Source organism: Chlamydotis macqueenii, chromosome 3 (assembly GCF_036417535.1).
Source record: "Chlamydotis macqueenii isolate bChlMac1 chromosome 3, bChlMac1.mat, whole genome shotgun sequence".
Lineage (NCBI taxonomy): Eukaryota > Metazoa > Chordata > Aves > Otidiformes > Otididae > Chlamydotis > Chlamydotis macqueenii.
In genome coordinates, this window is record NC_141558.1 from 62,776,628 (window position 1) to 62,801,155 (window position 24,528).

Below are 24,528 nucleotides of genomic sequence, written 5' to 3' on the forward strand. Positions count from 1 at the left end.
CCAACTGATACCAAGAGACATCTTCCCAGTTGTGACAGCAGACTACAAAATGCAGTGTTCCCTTATTTGTAGAGTTAACTACTGCAGGCAACAGTCTAGCAGGGCTTTTCCCGCCCTCTTAGAAGGAAACTACTTGACTTAACAGAGCAAGAACAGGATCTAGAATCACTGTCTGCAAGCTTTGTGTTTCATTCTGTCAAAGCTTGTGATGTAATCTATAGTGTAACCTCTTCCCACACTCCAGCTGGCATTAGTAATCTGCCAAATACATCTGTATTTGTTTAGAGACAATGGCTCTTTGTTAAAAAAAAAAAAAAAAAAAAAAAAAAAAAAAGACTGCCATCTCCCCCATAGAGAAGTGTTTCTACTTTGTTTACCTGAGGATGGGGGAAATGCCTTAGCAATACTTACTTACTTTCCCTCTCAGATTTCAAGTACTGGAATATTTGTCAGTGATGCCTTGCAATACATCTCTATTATAGCATGGGGGTGAAGGGTAGTACTCTACCTACATCAGGGTAGATGCAGGGAAAAAGATTTCTCTTCGTGTCAAAAAAAGTCAACTTTCACCCTACTTTCACCCTAAGCACTTCAGCACAGCACTGCTTTCTACTTTGTCACAGAGGCTGTGATTAGAAACACTGGTGCAGTAGCAATCCTTGCTTGTAGAAAGCTTTGGGATTGGCCCCAAAACATACCCTCAGACAGCTGGAACACTTACATAGATGCCACTGATGAAAAAAGTCTAGCCCCTATGCTTCACCAAAATCACAAAACACATCGTAATATGTTATAATGCCTTACCTGGGTGGGACAGGGAATGGAAATTCTTTAAAATTTGTGATCTGCTATTTGTGATTTCCTAGGCTGACTGGGCAGCACTGTATCTACATTTACCAAAATAAATTCAAACTACTTAAAAGACTATAACTGCGGTATCTGCATCTCATCAAGTCCATGAATCAGCAATCCAGCGCAGTGGCAGCAGACCTGCTCAGCAGATCACCCTGGCAGGCAATCTCCATTGCCATCTGCTTGGCCACCAGCATCTCAGCACACACAGCTTTTGGCCCTACTGGCACACACAAGGCAGAGCTCAGTGGATGACAGCCAACATGCTATGCAAGTGGCCCATTAAAAGAACCCTACTCTGCAAGGATCAGTGCCAGAGCAGCTCCGACCAGCTACGACCCATGCTAGCTCTTCCCAGCCAGGTAACAGGGTACAGCATGGAGGAAAACACAGACTGCTGATTAACATAAGCCTAAATACTCCACTTAGTCAGCAGTGACTTTTATTCAACACAAATTAATTTCTCGTTCAACAGAAAGTCTCAATTAATCTTGAAGGCATGCAGGACACCAACATACTCCTCCTTATTTTCCTCATTTTATTTTTCGTCCTTTAAAAAGCAAAGCATAAAACACAATCCAGCATTGCACTACTTCACAGCAGCACAAAATAAAGGTATTTGGAAGGTGGCTTCAGCACTTAGAATCACACAGCAGTGTGTTATCTAAGAGGAAAGCCAGATCTCATTGGATTTTCCCATTTAAAGATCCAACAGAGCAACAGAGAGTGAAAGTTTAAGCACATGCAAATAGTGATTTCACAACATCTTTCTATACCTGCAAGTAGCAAGGTCTTCTCAAAATGTTTACAGTCAAAACATTTTTTTTCTCACTTAGTGAAAAATAATTTTGTGATATACAGATATAGATATATATATCTATATCACAAGCATATATATGTTATACTACATATGAAACCCTTTTGGAGTACATAATTAATGCTGTTTTAATTTTAAAAACATTCAAGCAAAAGGTCAATCAAATAAGTTGGGACAAGAGAGACGGAGACAATACTGTGCAGAGAACAAGAAGTAGGTGCACTGTTGCTCAGTCACAAGCAATTAGAGCCTCACTGTCTGGCTCTTTTTCACAGAGTAATATTCAATAATCTCTACACAGTCTCAAATATTTGAGTCAAATGGGAAAGCTCTCATTATAATCACTATTGTCAGGATGTCCTGCAAAAACAAGTTACCTCTCCTCAGAGAGGGAAACAGATAAGCACAAATCACCTCTGAAAACCTTGGGATCAGGAGTCTATTCAGAACTCCAAAGCACTGTAATCATGGAGATGCTGTTTTCATTTCTCAGAAGAGGAGGATCAAACCATCACATTGTTATCTTAAATATTTCAGCCTTGGAACACTGCTTATCATGCAGATGCTACAAACAAGTGAAATTTGTTAGGATAGTCATTAAACAAGAATCTAACAGAAAAAGGAGGTATCCATAAGCATCCCAGGCTTCAACTATACTGCTTTCATATGCTCTGCATCAGTTATTGACTAGAAAGATTTATGTTAAACACATTGCAGTGAAAAGCCAAACTAGTTGGCATACAATCTTCAGTGACACTGAGCATTTGAGATGTGGTTTGAAGCAGCAATCCAGGTACCTCACAGGGATAGTGAGGCTCACAAAAACTCCCTGAACACAAACTAGTTGACAGTTGTGTTTCTTAAACTTGAGAATAACCTGGTGACGAAAAATCCTAGCTAAGAAGTAAATACATTATGGAATATTTCAGAAGGGACAGATTTGAAATGTAAGAACACACCAAAATGCTGATAACCCAGGCACAATGACAAACACAAGCTGCTTGGTCTGCAGCCTCGTTTTATTGCCAATACCTCACTCAGCAGCTGGTTGTTGCTGCCCTTTTCTGGTTTACGGATGGCAACTGCCATCTGCTTTTTCTTTACCCCTTTACTCTCTTACTTTGCAGTTCAAATTGCAACTAAACACAGCAGTTCAACATAGCTAGATGGCTGGAGAAGGTTGGTTTGGGTTTGTTTTTGTTTTTTTTAAACACAAACTACTTTTTCTTCCTTTGCTGCAGGAAATGAGAAAGTGAGGTAAACACGTTTTGGTTTTTCTAGTGAAAGGGAATGCACACAAAATGTGAAAGGAGTATTGACTAGAGTTTGTGTAGAGTGACCAAGATGGGGTGCATGTTCCTCAATAAAACAGCCAAAAGGTTCAGTGGTTTGTTTTCCACCTTACTGCTGCTGCTGCACTCAGAAGCATAAACAAGTGTGAACTCCACTGACATAACAGCTTTGTCTTCAAAAACAACTCAAACACATTTGATGTCATTCATGGTGTCTTAGCATACAAGCCAAAATTTAGTATTGTAATGAGTGCATTAGTCAGCATGAAGGCAATGGGGAAACTGACTTTGAAAAGGGAAAAAAAAACAAAGCTAAAATTGGCTGTGTAAAAAGATGATGACTTATGTCAAGGGCGGGTAACTGGATAAACCTGCATTTCCAAAACACCTTTCTGAAAAGCTCTCTGAAGCAGAATTGAGAAACAAGATAGCTTTGTACACTAAGATACAACAGTGTGAATCAAGTTCTGTCAGCACTTCTCTAATAAACATTGCCTGTGTGGGAGTTTAAAACAAAGCTGAAAAATATCTGGAATTCAAGAATGAAAAAGCCAAGCATCTTCAGCACATGTAACAGTATGTTTTAGGATGTTAGGAGATTTTTAGGTCCAGGATTTTTCACTGAACTTTCAACTAGTAAGACTGTCTCTGCCCAAGACATCAGCACTATGATCATATTCCCATCAATTAAATTAGAATGCAGGCATCCTGCAGAAATGTTATTTTGGAAATTGTATGTTACTTCCTCACTCATTTTCCTCATTGCCTCCCAGCACACAGACAACAAAAATTCTTTGTAATGTTTTCTGTGTCATCCACTCTCCTCAGATCCTTCAGGAAGCATCCCCATTCCTGGTAAGGAAAGAGAGCACGTTTCTAGCACAGCCTACCGTGTGATAGGAGGTGGCTACGGCACTGGGATGCAGCAAGGCTTTTCTGAGACAAAACTCCACCAGCTAGAGTATTTCCTAGCTGCAGGGGTGTGCAGGGGCACCAGCCTCGTTCCACAACCCTCCAGTGCTAAACAAAAATCAGCAGCAGATCACAGAATAGATCCCGGCATGCCAGTCTGTGGAAGGACAGTTGTTCTTAGGTCTGCTTCGGATGTAAGAGGAAGACCCAAAAGAAAGTTAGCTGTGAAAAATCAACCTCCATGTGAAGGACTAGGCCAATTAGTAGGTATGACTGGAGATTCAGACTGTAGTAGTACTAAACAAGAGAAATAAAGTCTCAAGAGCAGGTGACCAGCAACCAAACTACAAATTCAGTCTCTAAGTACATCGAGTCCCTTCTGGGACTTGCAGTACCTTAAGTATTCCTCCTGGGTTGCTGAGGTTTTTGGGTAGCTCAACTCCACAGCAAACTGACTCTTTGCCTCCTCTTCCAAGTTGATTGTAGATCTGGCCTCCAAGACACACTGCTAAAAACCACTTACTGAGATTAAGGACCAATTGTAAATCCACAACTATGACTTCTAACAGGAAACTCCTGCTTTCCCTGAAGCCAGCTGTATAGACAATAGGACCAGAAAAGGAACAGTGCTTCAGCTAAACAAAATTTTATTCCTAAGTGAAGGACATCAACTAGAAGATTTCTGTGATTTGGATTCTCTGCTACTTTCCACATTTTGCTTCCCATCAGTCTCAGCAGATACCAGTGCTTGATTTGTTCAAAACTCAGTTTCCCCTTGTTGACATTTGCAGATAACCTCTATAAATTAGACATGAACTCAAATCTACAGAAGCATAGCTAATCCCTGAGAAAAACTGTGTTGCCTCTACAGAGCTGAAGAGCAAAACTAGGCTTCAACAGATCTGAAACAACTAGAAGATAATCTATTCACCCAGTGTTAATAAAAGGGAACAAAAACTTCAATGGACTTTTAATCTGGCAAACAATTAGATAGAATCTTGTGCCATCATCCCATTGAAGCTCCATAAGGTATTATTCTAGTTCAAAACAATTCAACAGTTCCCCAGCACAAACACACACAGAGGGTAGCTACAGGTCTGTGTCAGTACTGACAGCAGTCCAGCTTTCCACCAGCATAGCCTGCCCCAAACTCCTTCTAGCACAGGGACACAAATTCTACTTTCTGAAGAAACCTACATCCAGGTTAAGCTGCAGTGACTTGCCTACTGGAACTTTGTTTATTCTAGCAATTATCAGTAAGTCAATCATTCATGGGAGAAAGTGAAGCTAACATTCAAGCGCTTCTCCTCTGAAATTGCTAATATAAAAAGAAAATTTGAACAATCTGCATGCTATCCGTACTCATTCTTACCTTGAGGTTGACTAAGCAGTTACACTACCTCTGTACATACAAATCACTAAGATGGGGTTTGGGACAATTTGGATATTCAATGGCTGTCATAGTCAAACCTATAAATCAATGAGATGAGAGTTTTGTGTAGAATTTAGTAAACATGATTCCACTCCTCTGAAAAATACCTTGCTTCAAGGAACAAAATGTCAAAGTTCAAGTTTTAGAGTACTCCCTAACTTCATTTCTGATGTTTCATCTGCATTTTTATTTGCTTATTAAACATTGCCCATAGCCTCCCTCACCTTCATTATACAGATCTGACCCACAGACACCAGCATTTACTCATACCATGTTTCAACTCAATGCAGATGAAACTCATGCATACGAGTTTCAAGTAGTGCTTGGCTGCAAAAACTGTGCACTGTGAGATGCACCTTCAGTGAGTGAAGGTAGCTAATTAAAATAGAGCAAACTGCATCAATCATTGTGTCATTTGTTCCACTGGCACATTACTGTTGTGGCCTGAGGTTGGGTAGCCTGGGTTAAATAATTCCTTAACAAGGCTTAAAAACCACAAATCACTTCTGAAGAGACTTCTGATAATAATACAAAACTCTTTTGAGATGCTTTCACTTAGAACCCTTAATTCTCAAATACCAGAAAAACAAGTTCTTCAGTTGTGAAGTACAGAGTGAATTTAAAGAAGCAGGAAACAAAAAAGCACAAAAAGTACTCTGTGAGTAGCTGAGTAAGCAAAGAATGTACATGTGTGAGTTTTTGCAGGAGAAAAAATTATGTACTCCCACTGATTCAGCTGAGCCCAGTAATGAGCAGAGTTCCATCATCACTTGTTCATGGCCAGAAGCAACACTCTAGGTCATTGCTCATTAATTTATCTGGAGTTCGATATGACAAGCAAAACATTTTCTCTTAAAAATAAAGCCAAACTTCTGCGTACCTGGATACAAAGGCAACTTTGAAGGAGTGAATGGATAGAGTAGTTTCTGAGCAAGCTTGCAAACAGCAAGAGTGCCAAGACTCTTGACAACACTACAATCACAAAAACATCAGGGGATCTAACTGCAACATACTTCTTTTAGAAATAGGTGCTTAGCTATTGCCTCATTTCTCCATTGCAAAATAAAAACATGGTACTACCCATGCATGTGTAAAGTGGTACAGATGGGGCATAGAGGTCCATTTCTTCTTGCTGTCATCTTATTCCAAGGCATGCTACTGCATAAACCCCTTGGAATGGTATTATTTGCATATTTTCAGGGAAAAAAAAAAAAAAGAAGAATGCAACAAGATCTCAGAGAATGTCAAGATCCTTGGATAGATCTACCACTTTCCATGTTTTTCTCTCCCACAAGAAATAACCATAAACCCACATTCTTTTTACATGCTTTTTCCCTACAGCTGGAATTGTATTCCCAATTCAAGGTTTTTAAAGCCACTACTTTTACAGTTGTAACAGTGAATAAAGAAGAAATTCCAGTGCTCACCATCAATCTTTCACGACCAGTGTTTCTTATTATATAGAGCTTTCTTGAGAATTGTCTAAATTACTTGAACTCCAATGTTTTTGCAACTTCAACAAGCATTCTGCCATGCAAATACAGTAACCAGATACTGCACCCTGTTCTCACATGGACAGCTCTATGAATACTATGTTATCATTTACATCTTGGTTGAAATAACCCTGTTTACTTACAAAATTTACTTTGCAAAATTCAGTCTTTTCCCTAATTACAATTATCGTCAGTTCACATGCCAAGTTAACCTGAATTCCTCTTAGCAAATATCATAAACGTTAAAGACTTTGTTGTACTTTTTGGGACTTTTGCCATCCACATATTCAATATCAAGTAAGCTCCCTGAACACATGAATAGATCACAGGCTGTTTCCCCCCACAAAAACAGTTGACAAAATATGTGACCACAACCTCCAGAATCAGCAGTGGAAGCCTCTCCTTACAGAGCTGAACTAGAAGTGTAAAATGACTCTTACCCAGCAAAGACAAACTCTCAGTACACACTTTGATGAAAAGACTGTGTTACACCACAAGCCAAGTCCTCAGACCTGGGACTTTCACTCTGAAAGCCAGAGGGACTGAACAAACCAGATTGGCTCCACTGGTCTGCAGATGTATTCCCTGCTATCCCCGAGACCTCCGGCACAGTCTCTTTGCTTTACTGCAAATAAATTACTTTCTGTTAGGATCTCTTTGTCTTTATTACAAATAAATTGTTTCATGCTACCCAGCAGCTACAGCTATGAATGGTGAATGGCTTTGTAGTCGCTTCCCAAAAAAAATACCCAACTTCTTTCTGCAACCCTAACAGCTGCAATTTAGGTAATGAATATAGGGGTTTTTAAAGAAAGTACCTCCCAGATACTTGAAGAGTTGTTTTTAAATAAATGTCCATAAAAATCACAGATACTTTTGGATCCCTCTTCTTCTGGCCTTGGCTAGCAGAAAGAAAGAGAAAGCGTAGAGAAACATTAGCAGAAGTCACTGGAAGGTGCAGGACGACAAACCACATTGTCCAGGTTCTCAGCCCTACCCCTTTACACAACCAGCATTGTAATGAGAACTGGTACCTTTCCTTCCTTCCACCCACTCCTTCCCTTAACTTTGCCTCAAGTGTAGATAGATGGGCAAGATAAAGCTACCAACTATGATGAAAACCTCCGATACTTGATTTTGGTGAGCCAAGTTCACCAAACTTAAACAGCTGCTCACTTGTTCTGCCCAAACCAAACTGGAGGTCAGCCTACTGACTAGTGTTAAGAAGCCCCACTGGGAGAACCACCGTCCCAGTCAGTTTTGCTGATTTAAAATGTGGTGGAAGCCAGAGACCAAGCTGTCATTCTGGATCCAGCCTGAGGCACAGACTCCGCAGTGTGGCATAAGATTACACTTCCACACCCTATGCAGTACCTGTTCTGTGGGTGTACAGTTTCAGTTTCCAGGACTATCAGTTTAATGCCCTTGAAGACGCCAAATTCCCTCCTCTTTCAGGTATCTTAAGTTTGCGTTTGGGTATAGACACACAGCAACAAAATAACAACGAAATTAAAAGTTAGCCAATCTGAGTTTAACAAGGAATATGTATTTCCTCAACACACACAGAACACAGACTAAGCACATAAACAGTCATGTTAGAAGAAATCTCCTCATCTCTTTGGATAAACAAACCTTACATCTGAAATGAGCGTTACACAAAAACATTACCATCCACACAACAGCAGCAAAATCTGCTGGTAATCACAGACATCACTGCCGTGCACCAAAGGACTGGAAAAAGCCCTTTTCTTTTTTTCAAGATGACAAAGAATCAATGTTACATACTTTAGGTCTCTGAACAGTATGTCTAGTTTTATATAAGCAGCAATACTCACTCAGCAGATTAGAGGTACATTCCCTTGAACAGTTTTAAATAAGCAGGCAGGTGGAGGATTTCCCTTGTTAGGTTAGTTGAGACTTCGTTTTATTCATTTGCCATAAATCTCATAGAGGTAGCTATTTCAGTTACTAGTTATTAAAATTTATAATTGAGAAATATGAGCATTACTTTTCTATGCCCTTCAAATGATAATTTCAGAAACGCAACATTATCAATAGTCTGAGAAAGTATTTCCCCTTCTACAAAAGAGGAGGCATCACTTAAAAATTTCATAAAAATGAGTAAGAGTTATTAAGACTACATCAAAGATGCACAAAATCAACAGGGCAGAGGAGGGAAATACTAAGGTGAATTGAATGTCTTGTGCCTGAATTCAAAGAATGGCTGAGGCCAAAGTTCACACACACAGGATGGGGATCTTTAATTAAACACTAATCCACCTGGATGTATCTTTGTGATTTACATAAAGAACCACATTCACATACTGTCTTCAGTCACAGGTTCTGTGCCTGGTTTGTCTGGTTTCTTTGTGGATATAGTGACAGAACTGTTGGTGATGAAAAGCAAAAACAATTCAAGTGCGAAATAAGCTTCTGTAAACCCATACAAATTGTATTTGAAGAGTGCACTATGTATCAAAGTTCTTGTATGTTATAAGGGGAAAGGAGAATAGAGGCTGTTAATAAAAGTAAAAAAGGCAATTCAAGGTAATTTTTCTTTGTGCTGTTCTGCTACACAACAGTTGGATCTCAAGACCCTGCAACAGTGGCTGCTATACAGCCACGTAACAAAAATGCAGGCCTTGTCCCAAAGACAAGAGGAGGAAAGGAAGTTAAAATATTTGTTGAAAAAGCAGTGAATACAATTCACATGAAAGGAAAGGAAGCAACAGAAGCACATGGCTACAAAGATCACTGCAGGCTTTCAATATCTCCAGATTAAAAAAAAAAAAAAAAATCTTTGACAAACCTTTTCATTTCATTATTTGTTTACACTGGAGGAACAAACTAGTTGCCTACCAGACTTCTCAGATTACAATGCAAACAGACAAAGACAAGAAAAAAATGGCTTATATCAAAATCAATTTACAGAAAACCTCACAAACATTAGCCACTTTATGACCCATATGAATATTTGCTTCCCAGATGACAAAAACAACACTCATACAAACTCTAATCAAGTCTTAGTATTCTGAGAAGACCTTAAGTACCAAAATGATGATTATTTTAAAACTTGTGATGATATTCAAATACCCTTAATGGAGGAACGAGCTGCTTTATTACTTTGGAGTGTCAGATCCATTAAAGGCCTCTTGGGTTTTGAATTGCTGTACAGAGACAGGTCCAGCATGATTATAGAAACCGCAGGCGAAGACATGTAGCCCACCTCCCATGAAGATGGCACTGCCTTAGTATGTGCTAGAAGGGGGGAGAGGAGAAAGAAACATCTTGGCAGCTGCAGGTGCTTGCTGAGCAAACAGGACAGGTAAAGAACTAAGACAAAGCAAACACTATAAAGTACCAACAGAACAACAGACTCTGAAGACTCAAGGAAGTCTTGGGTCCATCACATATCTTATGTTTCCGCCAAGAGCTGCGCTGGAATGACTTTGCATGGTACCAAGTAAGGAAAGGAGAACACCACCCTGAATACAGGCATTCTCCATGACCAAGCATTCCGGCTCTAACCCACCAAACCACTGACAATACATTCAAATGTACAGAAGGATAAATAACTAAAGGTATTGATGTGCAAATGGTGTTCTAGAGACAGTGCGAGCCATTGTAAGTATTTAGTAACAGAAAAACAAACAAGTACATTTCCAAAATATTTTGTACAGCCTCCTACATTATTTCTCACTAGGAGCACTTAAGGTAAGCCATCAAATTTTTATCTTATTAAAATCACACGCACTTGTTAGGTTGCTGTCTGTGCTCCTGAGCACATTTGTCTACTTACATTTCACAGCAGCAAGAGAAAAAAAAAAAAAAAGAAAAATAAAAAAATGGAATATCACTTACAACAAGAGAGGCAAAGGATAAGCACATCCTATGTCAATAAGAACTTTCAGCCTGGGAAACTATCAGTGCCATTGAACAAAACCAGGAAAAATATTGATTCTCAGCTGTGTGGACTGTTGATTCTGGAAGTCAGCTGGTGGGTGATAAAGGACAGTAATATGCTTCTTAAAACATTAAAAACTCAATAACCTTACACTAGAGTTTGTATCTCCATTTTATATGGGCAGATTCAAATATACAGAAAAGCAAGTAACTATGTACACAAGACCCTAATACATTAGGCACATTAACAATGACTAGCAACACACATTTTATCACGACACTCAAATCTGTCAAGTTCTTTACTGTTCGGGGTGGGGGGGGGGGAGAAGTAGAAGCTGGAAACTCAAAAAATCTTGAGTTCAGACTTTGTAACAACTACCAAGCTACCTTTTTCCTTCAAGAAAAAGAAAATAACCTGTTAGCTGTAAATGATTCAGCTCTAATAAATATACATACTATAAATTTGCTATTTAAATGCTTGCTAGCCTCTCCTGTTACATGACAGAATGGTAAGGTCTGAAATTTGAAACACTGTCTTGGGGCTACAAACTAACAATTGTTTTGTAAAATACAAAATCTGGTACAATTTTTCCCTTCCAAATAAGACCACAAAAAGGAGTGCTCATATAAATGGAATCACTCGATCACAAAAAAAGAAGAATAAAAATTCTAATGATCGAACTTAAAATTCCAGTCACAATTGTAAGGTGCAGGATCCCTGCCAGACCAACAGAATTTAAATGCTAGGATCCATGTGGAAAACATTAATTACATGATACAAGATAGACAGTGGCTACACAGGCTTGACAGACCTCTGTTATAAATCAATGGCCATTAGCATCCCTCCACCACCACTCACCTACTTTAAACACCATAAATATTTTTCTTTGCCAGTTACAATTTGTTGAGGGTTTTTTGTTTGTTTTTTTTTTTTTTTTTGGTCAGACTTCTCAAACAATGTATATTTTTCTATACTCTGCCAAAGGCACACTGCCCCTTATGCACACAAACGGAAGTATTGCTAATTTTACACTGTCTTTGGCAAAGCTGCCTTCTATAACGGGCTGATATTGCATTCTGTATTCTCCAAGGCTACAACCACATTTTTAAATAGGTATTTATCCAGACAGTGCACAGAAATGAAAGAAAACACACAGAAATTCACTGATATATTTCTGATGCAGGACCCTTATCTCTACCAGAAAAAATGGGGTTAATAACTAAAAAGTATTTTTTTCTTCATATCCCAAATAGATTATTGCATAACAATCCAGAGGATTTAAATACAGACACCTATCAAGCACAGTGCATTTGTGGGTGCCAATATGCACTGCCAAACCGCACCAGTCACTTCCAGACTCCCCACAGCACACAGAAGAGCTGTGCCTCCTGCGCAGCGTATTCCGCACGCAGCCCCAGTCGTGCTGCAGAACCGGGACATACCTTTCAATCTTTTGGAATTCCCATTCTTTTGCTGCTCATCCTCTTCATTAATGGTGAACAAACCCAGAGGATTTGGCCTGGCACTTTTCTTCAATCTCTCTTGTCGGAGGGCAGTAACTGAACCAGGCATGTTGCTGTTGCCTCTTGGTTATTAAAAAAAAAGTAAGAAACCGCAGCCCCTGCTTAGCCACTAGCTGCAACACTGTCTGTTCATTTGAGCACTTGTAATAGATCCCCTATGGATAAGCAGTATGCAAACAGCTGACAAATACCAACATCCAGTCGGCAGCAAAAGGCTTGCAGTCCTTCCCCACCTTGATGAAAAGCCCTAATCAAAGGCACATTGGTCTGGATGCTGCCGGTCGCTGTCTTAACCTGTTCAATCAGATCCCAGCCCACAGCTCTGGGTTCCTTGCTGCAGCACCTTTTTCTCTGCAACCCTCTTCCAGCTCCAGCGCACTAAAATATTCAGCATGCAACGCAAGAGGAGAAAATATGATACGCCGCTGTTAACAGTTGCCCTGACAACACTGACACATCCCAATCAAAGGGGGTCTATGAGTGTCGTCTCCTCAGCTGCAGGAAGCCGGCCTCGGGAACGCTGTCTCCCACGCACTTGCGGAGAGCTGGAAGCACCTCGGCAGCAGTGGCTGCTCCTTCCTCCTCGCAGGGCGGCAGGAGGATGGAGCTGTGCTTGCACAAGCGGATGAGCGCAGAGGGAAGAGAAGCCTGGAAGGCTCCAGGCGTGAAACTGCATTTTGCCAGCTGCTCTGTTTATTCATGTTTAGAAATTTTAGCCTAATCTAAACTAAAACAATGAGGATGAGTCTTCTTCCATATATGCATGTGTTGGGTGCTCCCCCAACCCCCACACCTTAACTTAATCACCTTCCTATGCAATGCATACCTTTTGCATTAGGAATGCATACACCCACAATTACAGGCAGGTGTTGGAAGATTCTTTTCCACGTGTGAAAACTCAAAAATTAGGATTTCTAGCTAGTACAGACAACACAGGACAACAAAAGGACTTTTCGAGTGAATATTCTCTACTGCACCATTAGTTTTACAGCACCGACCATTAATATTCACTTTGCAAAATGAACAAAATACAAACAGCCTGGGTGGTTTCAATTAGTTAGACTTTCTTGATATGTTGGCATTCTGGATATTCTTTAGCCATTTACAGCAAAACAGTTGATCACAAATTTCGCAATCTGCATGTTCCATCCTTCACAGCTATGCAACATGCTGGACGTTTTACCTGTGAGACCTTCATCTTCATCCACTTCCACCTCTCTAATTCAATGTGCACTCACCATTTCAAAATGCGACTGAAGAAAAACTGCAAGCTACAACACATCTATAATGTTAAAATTACAGGATTTTCCCCACTTCAGATTCTTTTTTTTTCTTTTTTTGAGAGAAACTTGATGTAACGTGATCAACCGCCACAAGATGGCGCGTACGTTAGATGACAAGTGTGCAGGTGGCTCATACTGAAAATGCGAGATTATACAGATGTATTTGATCACCTCAACGACACGGGTAGCAATAGTGAAGAAGAAGGGTCAGAGTTTATGACAATCAACATGATATGTATCAGAGTGGCCTGGGATGCTCTTTTCAGAGGAGTCCTGGATCAATCGTGCTCAGCTGGCAGGACGACTCTTGTCATACACCTAAAGCTCATCAGCCAGGACCCCAGTGGATGGGGAAGAACACAGCACCACCTGAAGGCTCAACTGAACCATTCTTCCTTCTTCTCCAGCATACACACAAAACACCCAACAAAACCAGAAGTATTCTGCAGGAGGGCACCAGTTCTGAACCAAGCCCACAGCTCACCTCCAGTAGGTATTTCCTCCTGACTATGTCCTGGTGGCTTGGCTACACCTTGGACTCTCTGGGTGTACACGGAAACTATACATGATGGCTTTTGGGAGTAAGAGTTAAAAGTTAAAGAGTAAGAAAAAAAGCTCTAACACAAGCTGTTCTTTTAGCTCGGCAATTTGCCTTTTGAGGTTTATAGAGGTTACCACTTTGTCCTGTAAGAGGAACAGCTCCATTCCTCAAATCCCATCCACTTAATACCTACCACAAATACTACGTAACAGTACACACACAGCCACAAAAAAAAAAAAAAAAAAAAAGGATGGTAGGTAGTACCATGACTGCTTTTAATACATGCCCAAGACTGTTGCCAACAGAACAAAAGTAACAGAAACCAACTTTTATATGGCAGCTTAGTTAAGTATCTGTCCACTCTCTTTCATTGTTTTAAGTCACTAAGAAAGGATTCTTGCCCTTTTAAACATTCTGTTCACTCAATCACCTTTAATTTCTAAACTACTTAAACAGGCATTTAAAAACATGTAAGAAGTATCTAACACACAAAAATACACCTGACTGGAGAAGCTTCCCAAGGGGCTTTCAAGCTTACAGGTATAACTGTTCCAGCGTCTCCATTGGCTCCTGTTTGAGGAGCCATGGAGAACAGCAAAGAGACTGAGAACGCCTTCCTTGGTCCTTGCAGGACCCCCTGCACGCGTAAGAGTGACTTGCTCTGAGTACAAAACATAGTAATGACTAAGGTTGATGTTTCAGGGGCTGGTGAAGATGGGTTTGGGCTGTGACACACTAGCAGCTGGGGCATTGGTGCATAGTTCTTCCTATTGACTTACTAATGCAGAGGTGAATTCTGACAGAGGAAAAGGATCAACAGCACATTCACCTTATGCGGCATGATTTTATTTCAAGGTCCCTGTGGTTAAAAACTATGCCAGCACACAACTATGCCTAGTAAAATGGCACCTTAGCCACCCGCAATGTATTACAAATAAAAGACACCTGTTAAAATAGAAGATACCACATAACTTTAGACACTTGGGTTTTTGTAAAAAAAAAAAAAAACAACCTTCCTAATAACACTATTAAACACGCAGAAAAAGGTACCAATGCTGCATAAAATCAGACTGTACTGACAAATCTTCTCCCTCCATCCATTGGTTTAGGGCAGAAAGAAATTCCTGAGGTATCCCTAGCAGGAAAGGTTTGCTTATTTCACCTTTGTTTCAGTTATGGGGCAGCTTCGATATGAAAACTGGGATAAAAGCAACATTCCCTTGAGGAAACAAAGCACTGGATAATTTCAGTAGCAAGGCTGTTAAATTCTTTTTAGAAAAAACAATGTAACCATTTGTTTACACAGCCCCTATTAGTGATCCCCCCCCCCGTAACCATTAGTCGTACTGCGTACCAATACAACCACCGTTGAGCTCTTACTGATGGGGTGAGATTCTCTCAAGAAATGGAATGGGGGCAACTGTGTATATTGAGGGCACTGGATATTTTTTCTGGTTTTTTATTCCTTTTTACAACACCTTCAAACTCGTTATCAGTTAAACCACTACACTGAAACACACCCACTTTCACTCATTGGATTCTACAGGCGTAATTACCTGCACAATACATTATCTGATAGGTAACGGTCTTAAATAGCAGTTTGAACAAAAACTATTAGGATAATTATATTGTGATCTGGGAAATGTAAATATTTATAACAATGTGCTAATTGATGTTTCTGCTTTAACATCAGGTATTAAAGCTTGATCTCTCCACTATGAAATGAAAAGCAAGTTGAAGCCAGTCACCAGAACTGTCACCGTGATACCTATGTGCAGCCTACTGTGGGTAACCTGATAATTTTCAATGGCTGAAATCTAGATTTGCTATCTTCTTTCATTCACACGGTTGTTTCAGTCCCTGTAAACTATCCAAACACTACATGAAGCTCATTACTGTGATTTAGAGTATAATGAGTCGCACAGGATAAGTTCATGTGCTACAGCCACTGCCTTGTGAAGCACACTGCCAGGCTGAACCGACTGAAGGGAACCTTTTTGCTCTTCCTAGGGGAGAGGGAAGACAAAAGGCAGTATTCAATGCTAGTTAGATAACAGAAAGGAAAAACCTTGTGAAGACAAGACAATTTGTATCTTTCACAAGAATTGGTAGGCTGTGATTACTAGGACTGTGTATGTTTTCAAGGAAAAAAAACACTTGATGTAACACTAACTGCAAGCTATCATCAGGCTTGTCACGTTACATTACAGAAAATCAAGCCAACTGAACGCAGGATCATATTCTATTGCAAAAGGGGCAAAAGAAATTTATAGACAAATTGCCTATGAAAAGCTCTGCAAACAGAAGCACTCATAAGACACTCCTGAATCACAATATGCAGATTTTTTCCTCCCACTCCATAAGATACCCGTTGTATGTTCATCAGGCTACATTTTATAGGAATTTAACGTCTTTCTCCTGTTACTTATTTAGGATAAGAGCAGTTTAAATACTGGTTTAAAAGAACACCATACCCAAAGAACAAGCAACCAAGAAGTCAGGGTTTGATGGGGGAACCTGCTCCCCATCCGCTCCCCCCCAGAAAACCAAAAAAGAAAAAAATACAAACAAACAACTCCAACACTTCCAGGTCTAATAAGCTCTCAATCTTAACACACACACAAAAAAGTATTGTCTACCATTACTGTGAAACTAGACATGACCATCCATTGAGTAGACCCGTAGTTAACCTCCGGCTTTCAAGCTCCCCTTCCTCCCCACTGCCAGCCAGAGGGATTTAAAAAAAAAAAAAAAAAAAAAAAAGTTGATGGCACAGACGCATCACGCCAGTTTCAAAAGCCAGGCCAGCCTGCTCACTATTGCTCTTCTTTCTGACACTTAAGCCTTCTGAAGCCTGATTTAAGTTCTAACCTTTAGCCTCAGTTTCTCCAGTTATAAAATGGAAAAAAAACCTTTAGAATAATTCTTCTGAAAGAACTCTTATTGTTATAAAGTACTTTTCTCTTTTAAAATACTTTGTATGACATTACTTTTATAAGAGCTACTCAGCAACTATTCAACTCCTGAATAAAACGAATAAAAGTTTGGACTGTGAAAACCACAAGCTGAACAGAGAAGCCACACATGTACTTTAGTGCTTTTAGAGCTTTATCCACAATCCTTTTCTTACCTTGTTCTTCAGTTTTATCTAAAACTGTTAACAGCCGAAGACTATTTCCTTGTAGAGTATCAAAAAAACCCACCAACAACCAAAAAAAACACCACCAAGTTGAGACAGGTCTGGGACACTATTTGTAGAGCAAAATCAACGCTGTTCTATTTCTGTTCTTGGATGCCAATTCAAAACCTTTTAACATAAAAGGAAAGCTTCCCCTCAACTTCAGTCTGTTCTATACCAAGAATTAGCTCAAGTCAATTTATTGTTTTAACATACGCTCCTTTCCAGATTGCCAATACTTCATCAAATTATTTCTGGTTTTCTCAGTACTGAGAGGTTAACAACAAGGTAGTGTCTATCTTACATAGCAGCATCAAGAAAGGATATGGCATTTTGCATTTATAGACATGTTTTCCCAGCATGAAACAATAAGGTTCCACTGGGAATTGGGTTCCAAATGTTTTTTTGGGAAGAAAGATCAGGAAGATCAAGGTACAGTTAAAAGCTCCATCCTGTTCTGCAAAAAATGTACACCGAAAGATTCCAATCTACCTACCCATCAAAACACACAATCATGTTTTGTATGTATGGACATTTTCAACATTAATAATCTATGTCAAAAGCTTTTTTTAAGAACTCATTTTAAAGTACATAATATAGACACTGATAGATCATAGAATCATAGCTGGAAGGAATTCATAACGATCAAGTCCAACTCTGTACTCTTCACAGGACAATGTTGGAATATATGGACACTAAAATCCAAACACAATCTCTCCCTAATTTCCTTCAGAAGACTCATTTCTCTGCATTTACTTTCTACTTTACAAGGTTTTAAAATCAGGCCAAAAGAACCAAGAAAGCAGAGCCTTTTCCTTTTCCTTCCGTGAGAAAACAGCTATTTACTCAGCATCAAAGGACTGGAAGCCTTCTTTTCAATGCCATGTAAATCTAGGACAGAGCAAAATAGCCTTAAAAAGACAGACGGGATTTCCCCCTCCTCCAAGTTGGGGGTTTGTTTTTTGGTTTTTTTTTTTTTTTTAATTAAAAAAAAAAAAAAAAAGGAAAGAAAAAGGTAAGTTAGAAATAGCCATTATATCAGAAAAAACCACTTGCTTCCATTAAGCCAATCACTGCCTCAAGCACCACGCACACCTGATTTTTTTCTACTGCTGCTTTTGTATTCTCTCCTCCTTCTACCTCTTATTGTCAAAAAAGGACAGAGAATAATCTCATCTTTACAGAGGTTTCTAAAGTCTCTCTCATAAGATATCTCTAAGGCCTCACTTCTATATAGAAGATAACTAAGGACTGGCAGATTATTTTTAGAGCAGTACATTATTTTCTTTTAACCAACTTCAGTATTTAGTATATAAACATAGGATATAATAATTGATTTCTTCTTTCTACCTTCTTGGAAGGAAAATGTCCCCTTACATTAATCAGTAAGATTGAATATAAAGTGCTAGAGAATAAGAAGGGAAACCTTCATCTTTTTGACTAATGAGAATGCTGCTGTCAAGAGTATAGATGCACTCTGAATAGTTTTAAATAAGCAATGAGTCAACTCACTTCTAAAAGTCAAGGCCATAAAATTACAGCAGTTTCATGAACTTATTCTTCATTCATCCATTGAATTAGGTGCTTTGACTCAAGAAAGAGCAGAACCGTTCAGCCTTCCTGAGCAAACATGAGGGGAGTATCAGTATCTTCCTTTCCAATAAATTTAATTCAGAATTATTATCCGTATCTGCTCAAGAGACAATGAATTTTACATAAGCTAAGTCTGGAAATTAAAAGTAGACACCAGATCTTTATTTTTCTATCAAGTATCCTGACTATTTTAGCTCCTTTAGCTTAGCCATCTTCTTATGGGTCCCATCATATGTCTTGCAAAGCCTGTGCACATTCTAGAAACTGCTGTGATCAAAACAGTGAGATGACATTCTCCAGCCGCAGAACTGTAGGTGCTAAGAGCAGCCACAGCAATCCTCTCAACGTGCCGTGGGAGACTTGCTCCTCCAGTCCCCACTTCATCCCTACCCACCACAGTCCTGGTGAATGACAGGCAGGCAGCTGAGCCAGCAGCAGCACTGGCTGTGAGACCCTGGAGCAGGAGGCAGCTCCACCAAGAAACGTGCCTCCATACCCATGCTCCGGAATGGAAGGCTTCTCTTGGAGGTGACCTCTTCCCAATTTCAGCTGTCCCTCTGACGTCCGCAGTGCTGCACATGGAACTAAGGGATGTTAAGAGCTCCTCAGAAGCGACTAGACAGAAGGTTAAGCGTTAATAATTTTCCCATTTTCTGTCAATTAAAACCAAACCTGTGTGCGTTCCCATGCATAGAAAAATCAAGGAGCGGGTGGCTGGGAGCCCTGCCCTGTTCTGACTCAAACTCACTCTGAGCAAAAGACAGGCGAACACGGAGGCAAGAGTCTCATCATCCTCAAACACTTTGAACATATACACACCAATAAAACAATCAAATACAAGATGTTCATTAAAAAGTCTTGTTACATCTTTTAAATGGATTTGCACAGCATGACTAATTATAAAAATTGCACAATGCATATCATGATGAATAAAACCACGTTAGATCCTTCTTAGAAAACACTTTTTATATGCATATAACTGAATTATAATGAATCAGGCCCTACAGTAGACATATTTAACTTCAACCAATGCTCAGTTAAATAAGGCAGCAAGGAATAGAGACCTCAGAAGGCAATAGGAGACAGCAATTCAGTAGGACAGAAGTAATTAATGCCAATTATCCTACTAACTAACAGCCTGGGCAGTGTTGCCATTGTCTGTAAAAAGAGCTTATTTTTCAAACACCTAGTTTGTTTACATATCAAGAGAGCTAAGCACTCGTAAAGCACTCAAAATTAAGGTCACTTAGGCACGTACTAAGCTTTTTGGTAGAAATGTGAACATCAAAGGAAAGGCACTGAGCTTTTTCATACAAACGTGAACATACTTGAAAGAAAAGGCAATATGCCAAGACCAAAGTAAAATTTTCTCCACTGTAGTATTACTGACAGTATCCGATGGATGGAATCCAGTGAACTGCTTCATGCTATGTTAATTGCCCATGCTTTCCTGACATCTTATTTCCCAGCATGTTTCTTAGAAGGTGACCAAGAAACCTGGACTTTTGGATTCCATTAACTTTAAGGGAGAACACATTAGAGTATCAGACACAGACATGAGAAATATCTGGAAGACATCACTGTTTTATTTCTCCCCTCCATAATCTAGTCTCACAGTGGCTATCCGGAGCATAAATCACGCCATCACTTACATCTCCGAAGAATGTCAAAGTCAACAGGAGTCAAGGTTGCTAACTCCATCCATTAGAATTGTGAGGCAGCCTACCCCCCATATGTCATCTTAACAGACAACTTAGGGTCGTTTTCCTTGAACTCAGACTGATCTCCTAGGATACATATTTTCAATATTTTTCTCCAAAGCCACAAAGGGTATAAATATACTTTCTACTTATTTTAATGAGAACAAAGGTTGATTTTAATTAAAGCAAATATGGCATGACTCCAGAATCAATACTCAGGAACAGTTGCAGAATTAAATCTGGACCAGTTTAATAAATGCACCATCTTCTCATAGTCTTTTTCACCTTAAACACATACAATACGCACATAGTCTGTTCTGCCACAGTTCCTAGCAGGCCACTGCATTTGTTTAACAGAAATCACATACAGGGGATCTTGTTCCTGGAGGAAAGGTGGGTGTGCAAAGAGTTACCACAACATTGGCAGCACGCTGTGGCTTGTACCATGGGTCTAGACTTACAAACATTTTTTCAAGTGGAAAAGAAAATATGCTGTTGCAAGATTATACAGTATTTACATAATTATTCCACTGATCTTATTTAATTACCTTTAATATCACAAATAATTTTTAGCTATAAAGTATAATTTTAGCTATTAGTATATATTTTAGCTATAAAGTATTAAACTTGTTTATCTATGATAGTAATAAATCAGCCATCATACAAATAGAACGGTAGCCATCGCAGATTACTGTAAATTTATGATTTTTACACTTTGAAATAGCACATACAAATAGCACATACCTTTCAAAACAAAGCCCAAGTAAAATGACAATGCACACTACTTTAGCTTGGTAGAAGCTCTCTTCCTGTAAGGGAAGTAGCACATAATCCAGCTGCTCCAGCATCATTTCACAGGCCTGAGTTTTCATGAACTCTGGAGGTTTTTTGTGCCACTGTTTGTTTTTGGGGTGGTGTGGTTTTTTTTTTGGTTTCTATTTTTGTGTTGGTTTTTTTTTGTTGTTGTTGTTGGTGTTGGTTTTGTATTTGTTGTTTGAGGTTTGTTTCCTCTCCCTACCTCCTTTTTTTTTTTTTTTTTAGACTAGCAGTGCTGGGAGTAAGTGGGTGGGGAAAAACAGCCTGACTCACGTTGCAGAATATGCATACAAAAGGCTTGTTCAAACTTTTCCACAGTGTGGAGTCCTTGCACAAACGTAACTCGACTAATGAAAGCTACCAAGAGACAGTGCTTCAGCAACTTTCTGAAGCTGAGGGATGGCTTCTATAAGGATTTTAACACTCTCATCCACATTTCAATAAATAATTTAGTTGTATCATTTTCATTCTGCAAGCTACTGATAAATCACAATCTCTATGCATACAGAGTACTGACTCAGGAAATTATTAATGCAGGACCAATTAAGTAATTGTAAGATCAGGTACAGAATTTCGAAGTTTGAATAGGTTTTAATCAAAGTGGGGTGGCAACCAAAGAATTACAAATCCTCAACTTAATTTATATACTAAAATACAGGAAATATTCACAATAGGGGTAAGGTTTAAATAATTATGGATGGAAATTAGGGTACCTTAACAACATACACCCTTTCCACACTTCTAGCATTTGTAAGCATACACTATCAGGGGAATACGATGTGTTTCTTCACATTGCCATTCCCTTCATGCTGCCTCGCTCTCGGATAGTCAAGGTGTCAGTGAGGAACGGGAGCCGAGGGACACCCACTCCCAGCAGCAGCATCCCTCGGGAGCAACCGGGCCCCTCTGTGCCCAGCAGAGAGAAACCCTGCTTGTGAAATCCACTCCATACAAACACCCGGGAAGGAGCCATGGGGAACCGGGCAGCACTTGAAGCTCCCACCTACTGTTTTCCTCCTGTACCTTTGTGTTTTCCTCTGTAATGCAGCAGTCTCTTAAGAAAAAAAAAAAAAAAAAAAAAAAAAAAGATAACACAATAAGCTAAAACTTGATTTATTCTCAGATAGAGAAAATACAAGCAGAAACAAGTGATAGAAGAAAGCTCTCACCAGCTCTTACAGGGAGAACACCTCAGTGTCTGGCTTTAACAAGCTACCTGGCACTGATATCATCTCAACTGCAGACTCGCTTTGCTGCAAAAATAACAGGATAGCATTAAACTCACTTAGAAGAGGACACTAACTAGGAAAGTATGCAAAAATCATTAAAGTCTTTTTGCAACAACCCAAGCACATTGCTCTCTCTGATCTGCTAGCACCTGAGCAAACTGTTACCTGTGCCCAGATTTGGCCAAGGTGGCCCAGAGCGTACGTGGGGATGTCTCACAGGCAGAGGCATGCCTGTGTTTGTGGGTGGGCAGCCATGAAACGAGGTGCCTTAGCAATTTCTCTGTTCGGCATTCCCCACAAGAGGGCTCCTCTCATCCCGGGAATCACTGAAAAGCTTGTTAGCACTGTAAGTTCCTCAAGTAACTATGATTTTAAAAATTCTAACTGGTGTAAGTTAGTGTATCCCGTTAGCACTGTACTCATTTCGCCAGCTATGTATTTATGAATGGCAGGGTAAAAAAAGAAACCCTCACCCTGGTAATTAAGCCATTTACCTGAAGAAAGCTAGTTAAGTGCAGCAGACCACCTGCCCGACAATAAGGGGATCCACTCATAACATCTCTCTGCAAAGTCCTCGTGGTGCTGTTAAAGCTTTCCCCAGGATTAGCTCTGAAAGTTTGTCTGTCTAGCCACAGGAGGGGAAAAAATACATACCAAACACACACAGCTATTTGTTTGTTTAACACACATAGCTGGTTTGTTTTGTTTTTTAAACAGGAGTAATAAGTCAACCAGTAGGCAATTTCATCAAACCAGGATGGGAGGTTGACCTTCCAGAGGAGCCGGATCCAGATACAGGCGTTCCGCTTGCGAAGCAGACCGCGGCCGAAGCCATTCGCACGGCCCTCCCTAGGCACACACGTCTGCCCGCTCATGGACAGACCAAACAGTCACGGAGCAGCTCCCTGACATGCTACCAGGGTGTTCCTGTTTGTGAACGCCTGGAAAGCAGCCCCTGTGATAACATGGAGACCTAAAAGAACCTCAACAGACAACAAACAGCTTCACAGAAGTTGTTTAACTCTGGCATTTCACACATGAAGAAGCTCTGAATGAACTTTGACAGCACAAACCATTTTAAACTCAAAGTATTCCACAATTCATGCCAGTAGATCCACCTCCTGTCTACAAATATGTCCTAATGAATAAAATTCAACACAGTAACATGAAACTACAAAGCAAACTCAGAGTAAATATTTGTCAAGTCCTTTTAAAACTATACATATGTAAAATACACATCATCTTGCGGCTCATCTCCAGTTTGGTAAGTGATTTAAAATATTGATAACACAGTTTACAAAAAAAAAAATTCAAAATTCACATTAACAAGGTAAAGTAGAGAACTTGAGAAGAGTTTGTTAAATATGGCTTTAAAATACACTGACATCCAGTTCTTCCTGTGGAAAGTGAAGTTAATGTGGTCACAAACTCTGAAACACATAGGGTAACACATAGGGTAACATGCACATCCTTTCTGAAGCTGAACTTCAGAGCCATGGCTGGGAGTGATTCGCTAAGAGGACTTCTGAACAAAAGCACTATACTTCTAACGCTATTAAAGACAGCATTTAGATGGGCCTGCTCATAGCTGCTGCTGCTTGTGACTGCATGCCTATGTTATAGAAAATATGTATTAAAAATATTATGCTGCAGAAACACAGCTAATTGACCAGCAGCCGTATGGCCTATTCGTATGTTGTTTTGACAAAAAAAAAAACCAAAAACCCTCGCTCTGTGATTCAGAGATAAACTCGGGACGTATGTTAGAGAAACGAAGGACTGGCAAAGGGTGAGTGGAATTGTACCGTGGAAGGAGGGGTAAAGAAAAAAAAAAAAGGAAAAATAGAAGAGAACTTCACAGTCCAGCAAGCAGCGCTCCCAGTGAACGTGCCAGAGGCGACCCCTCCACTGCCCGCAAAAGCAAACAGCATCTGCGCCGACAACAGCGGTACGGCGCTCGATC

At 39.8% G+C, this 24,528-nt stretch overlaps 1 protein-coding gene across 4 annotated transcripts in view; it reads right to left on the minus strand.

The window, feature by feature from the left end:
• MAP7 (microtubule associated protein 7) overlaps positions 1-24,528 on the minus strand; it is a 114,520-nt gene that overhangs the window by 89,042 nt on the left and 950 nt on the right. For 3 of the 4 annotated variants that reach the window (XM_086743733.1, XM_086743732.1, XM_086743731.1), the window contains exon 1: positions 12,145-12,320. The exons of the other annotated variant lie outside the window; for it this stretch is intronic. In XM_086743733.1, the coding sequence (XP_086599859.1) occupies positions 12,145-12,274 (130 nt within the window). In that variant the 5' untranslated portion in view covers positions 12,275-12,320. Of the gene's footprint in view, positions 1-12,144; positions 12,321-24,528 lie in introns of those variants that run through there. 4 annotated transcript variants of the gene reach the window in all.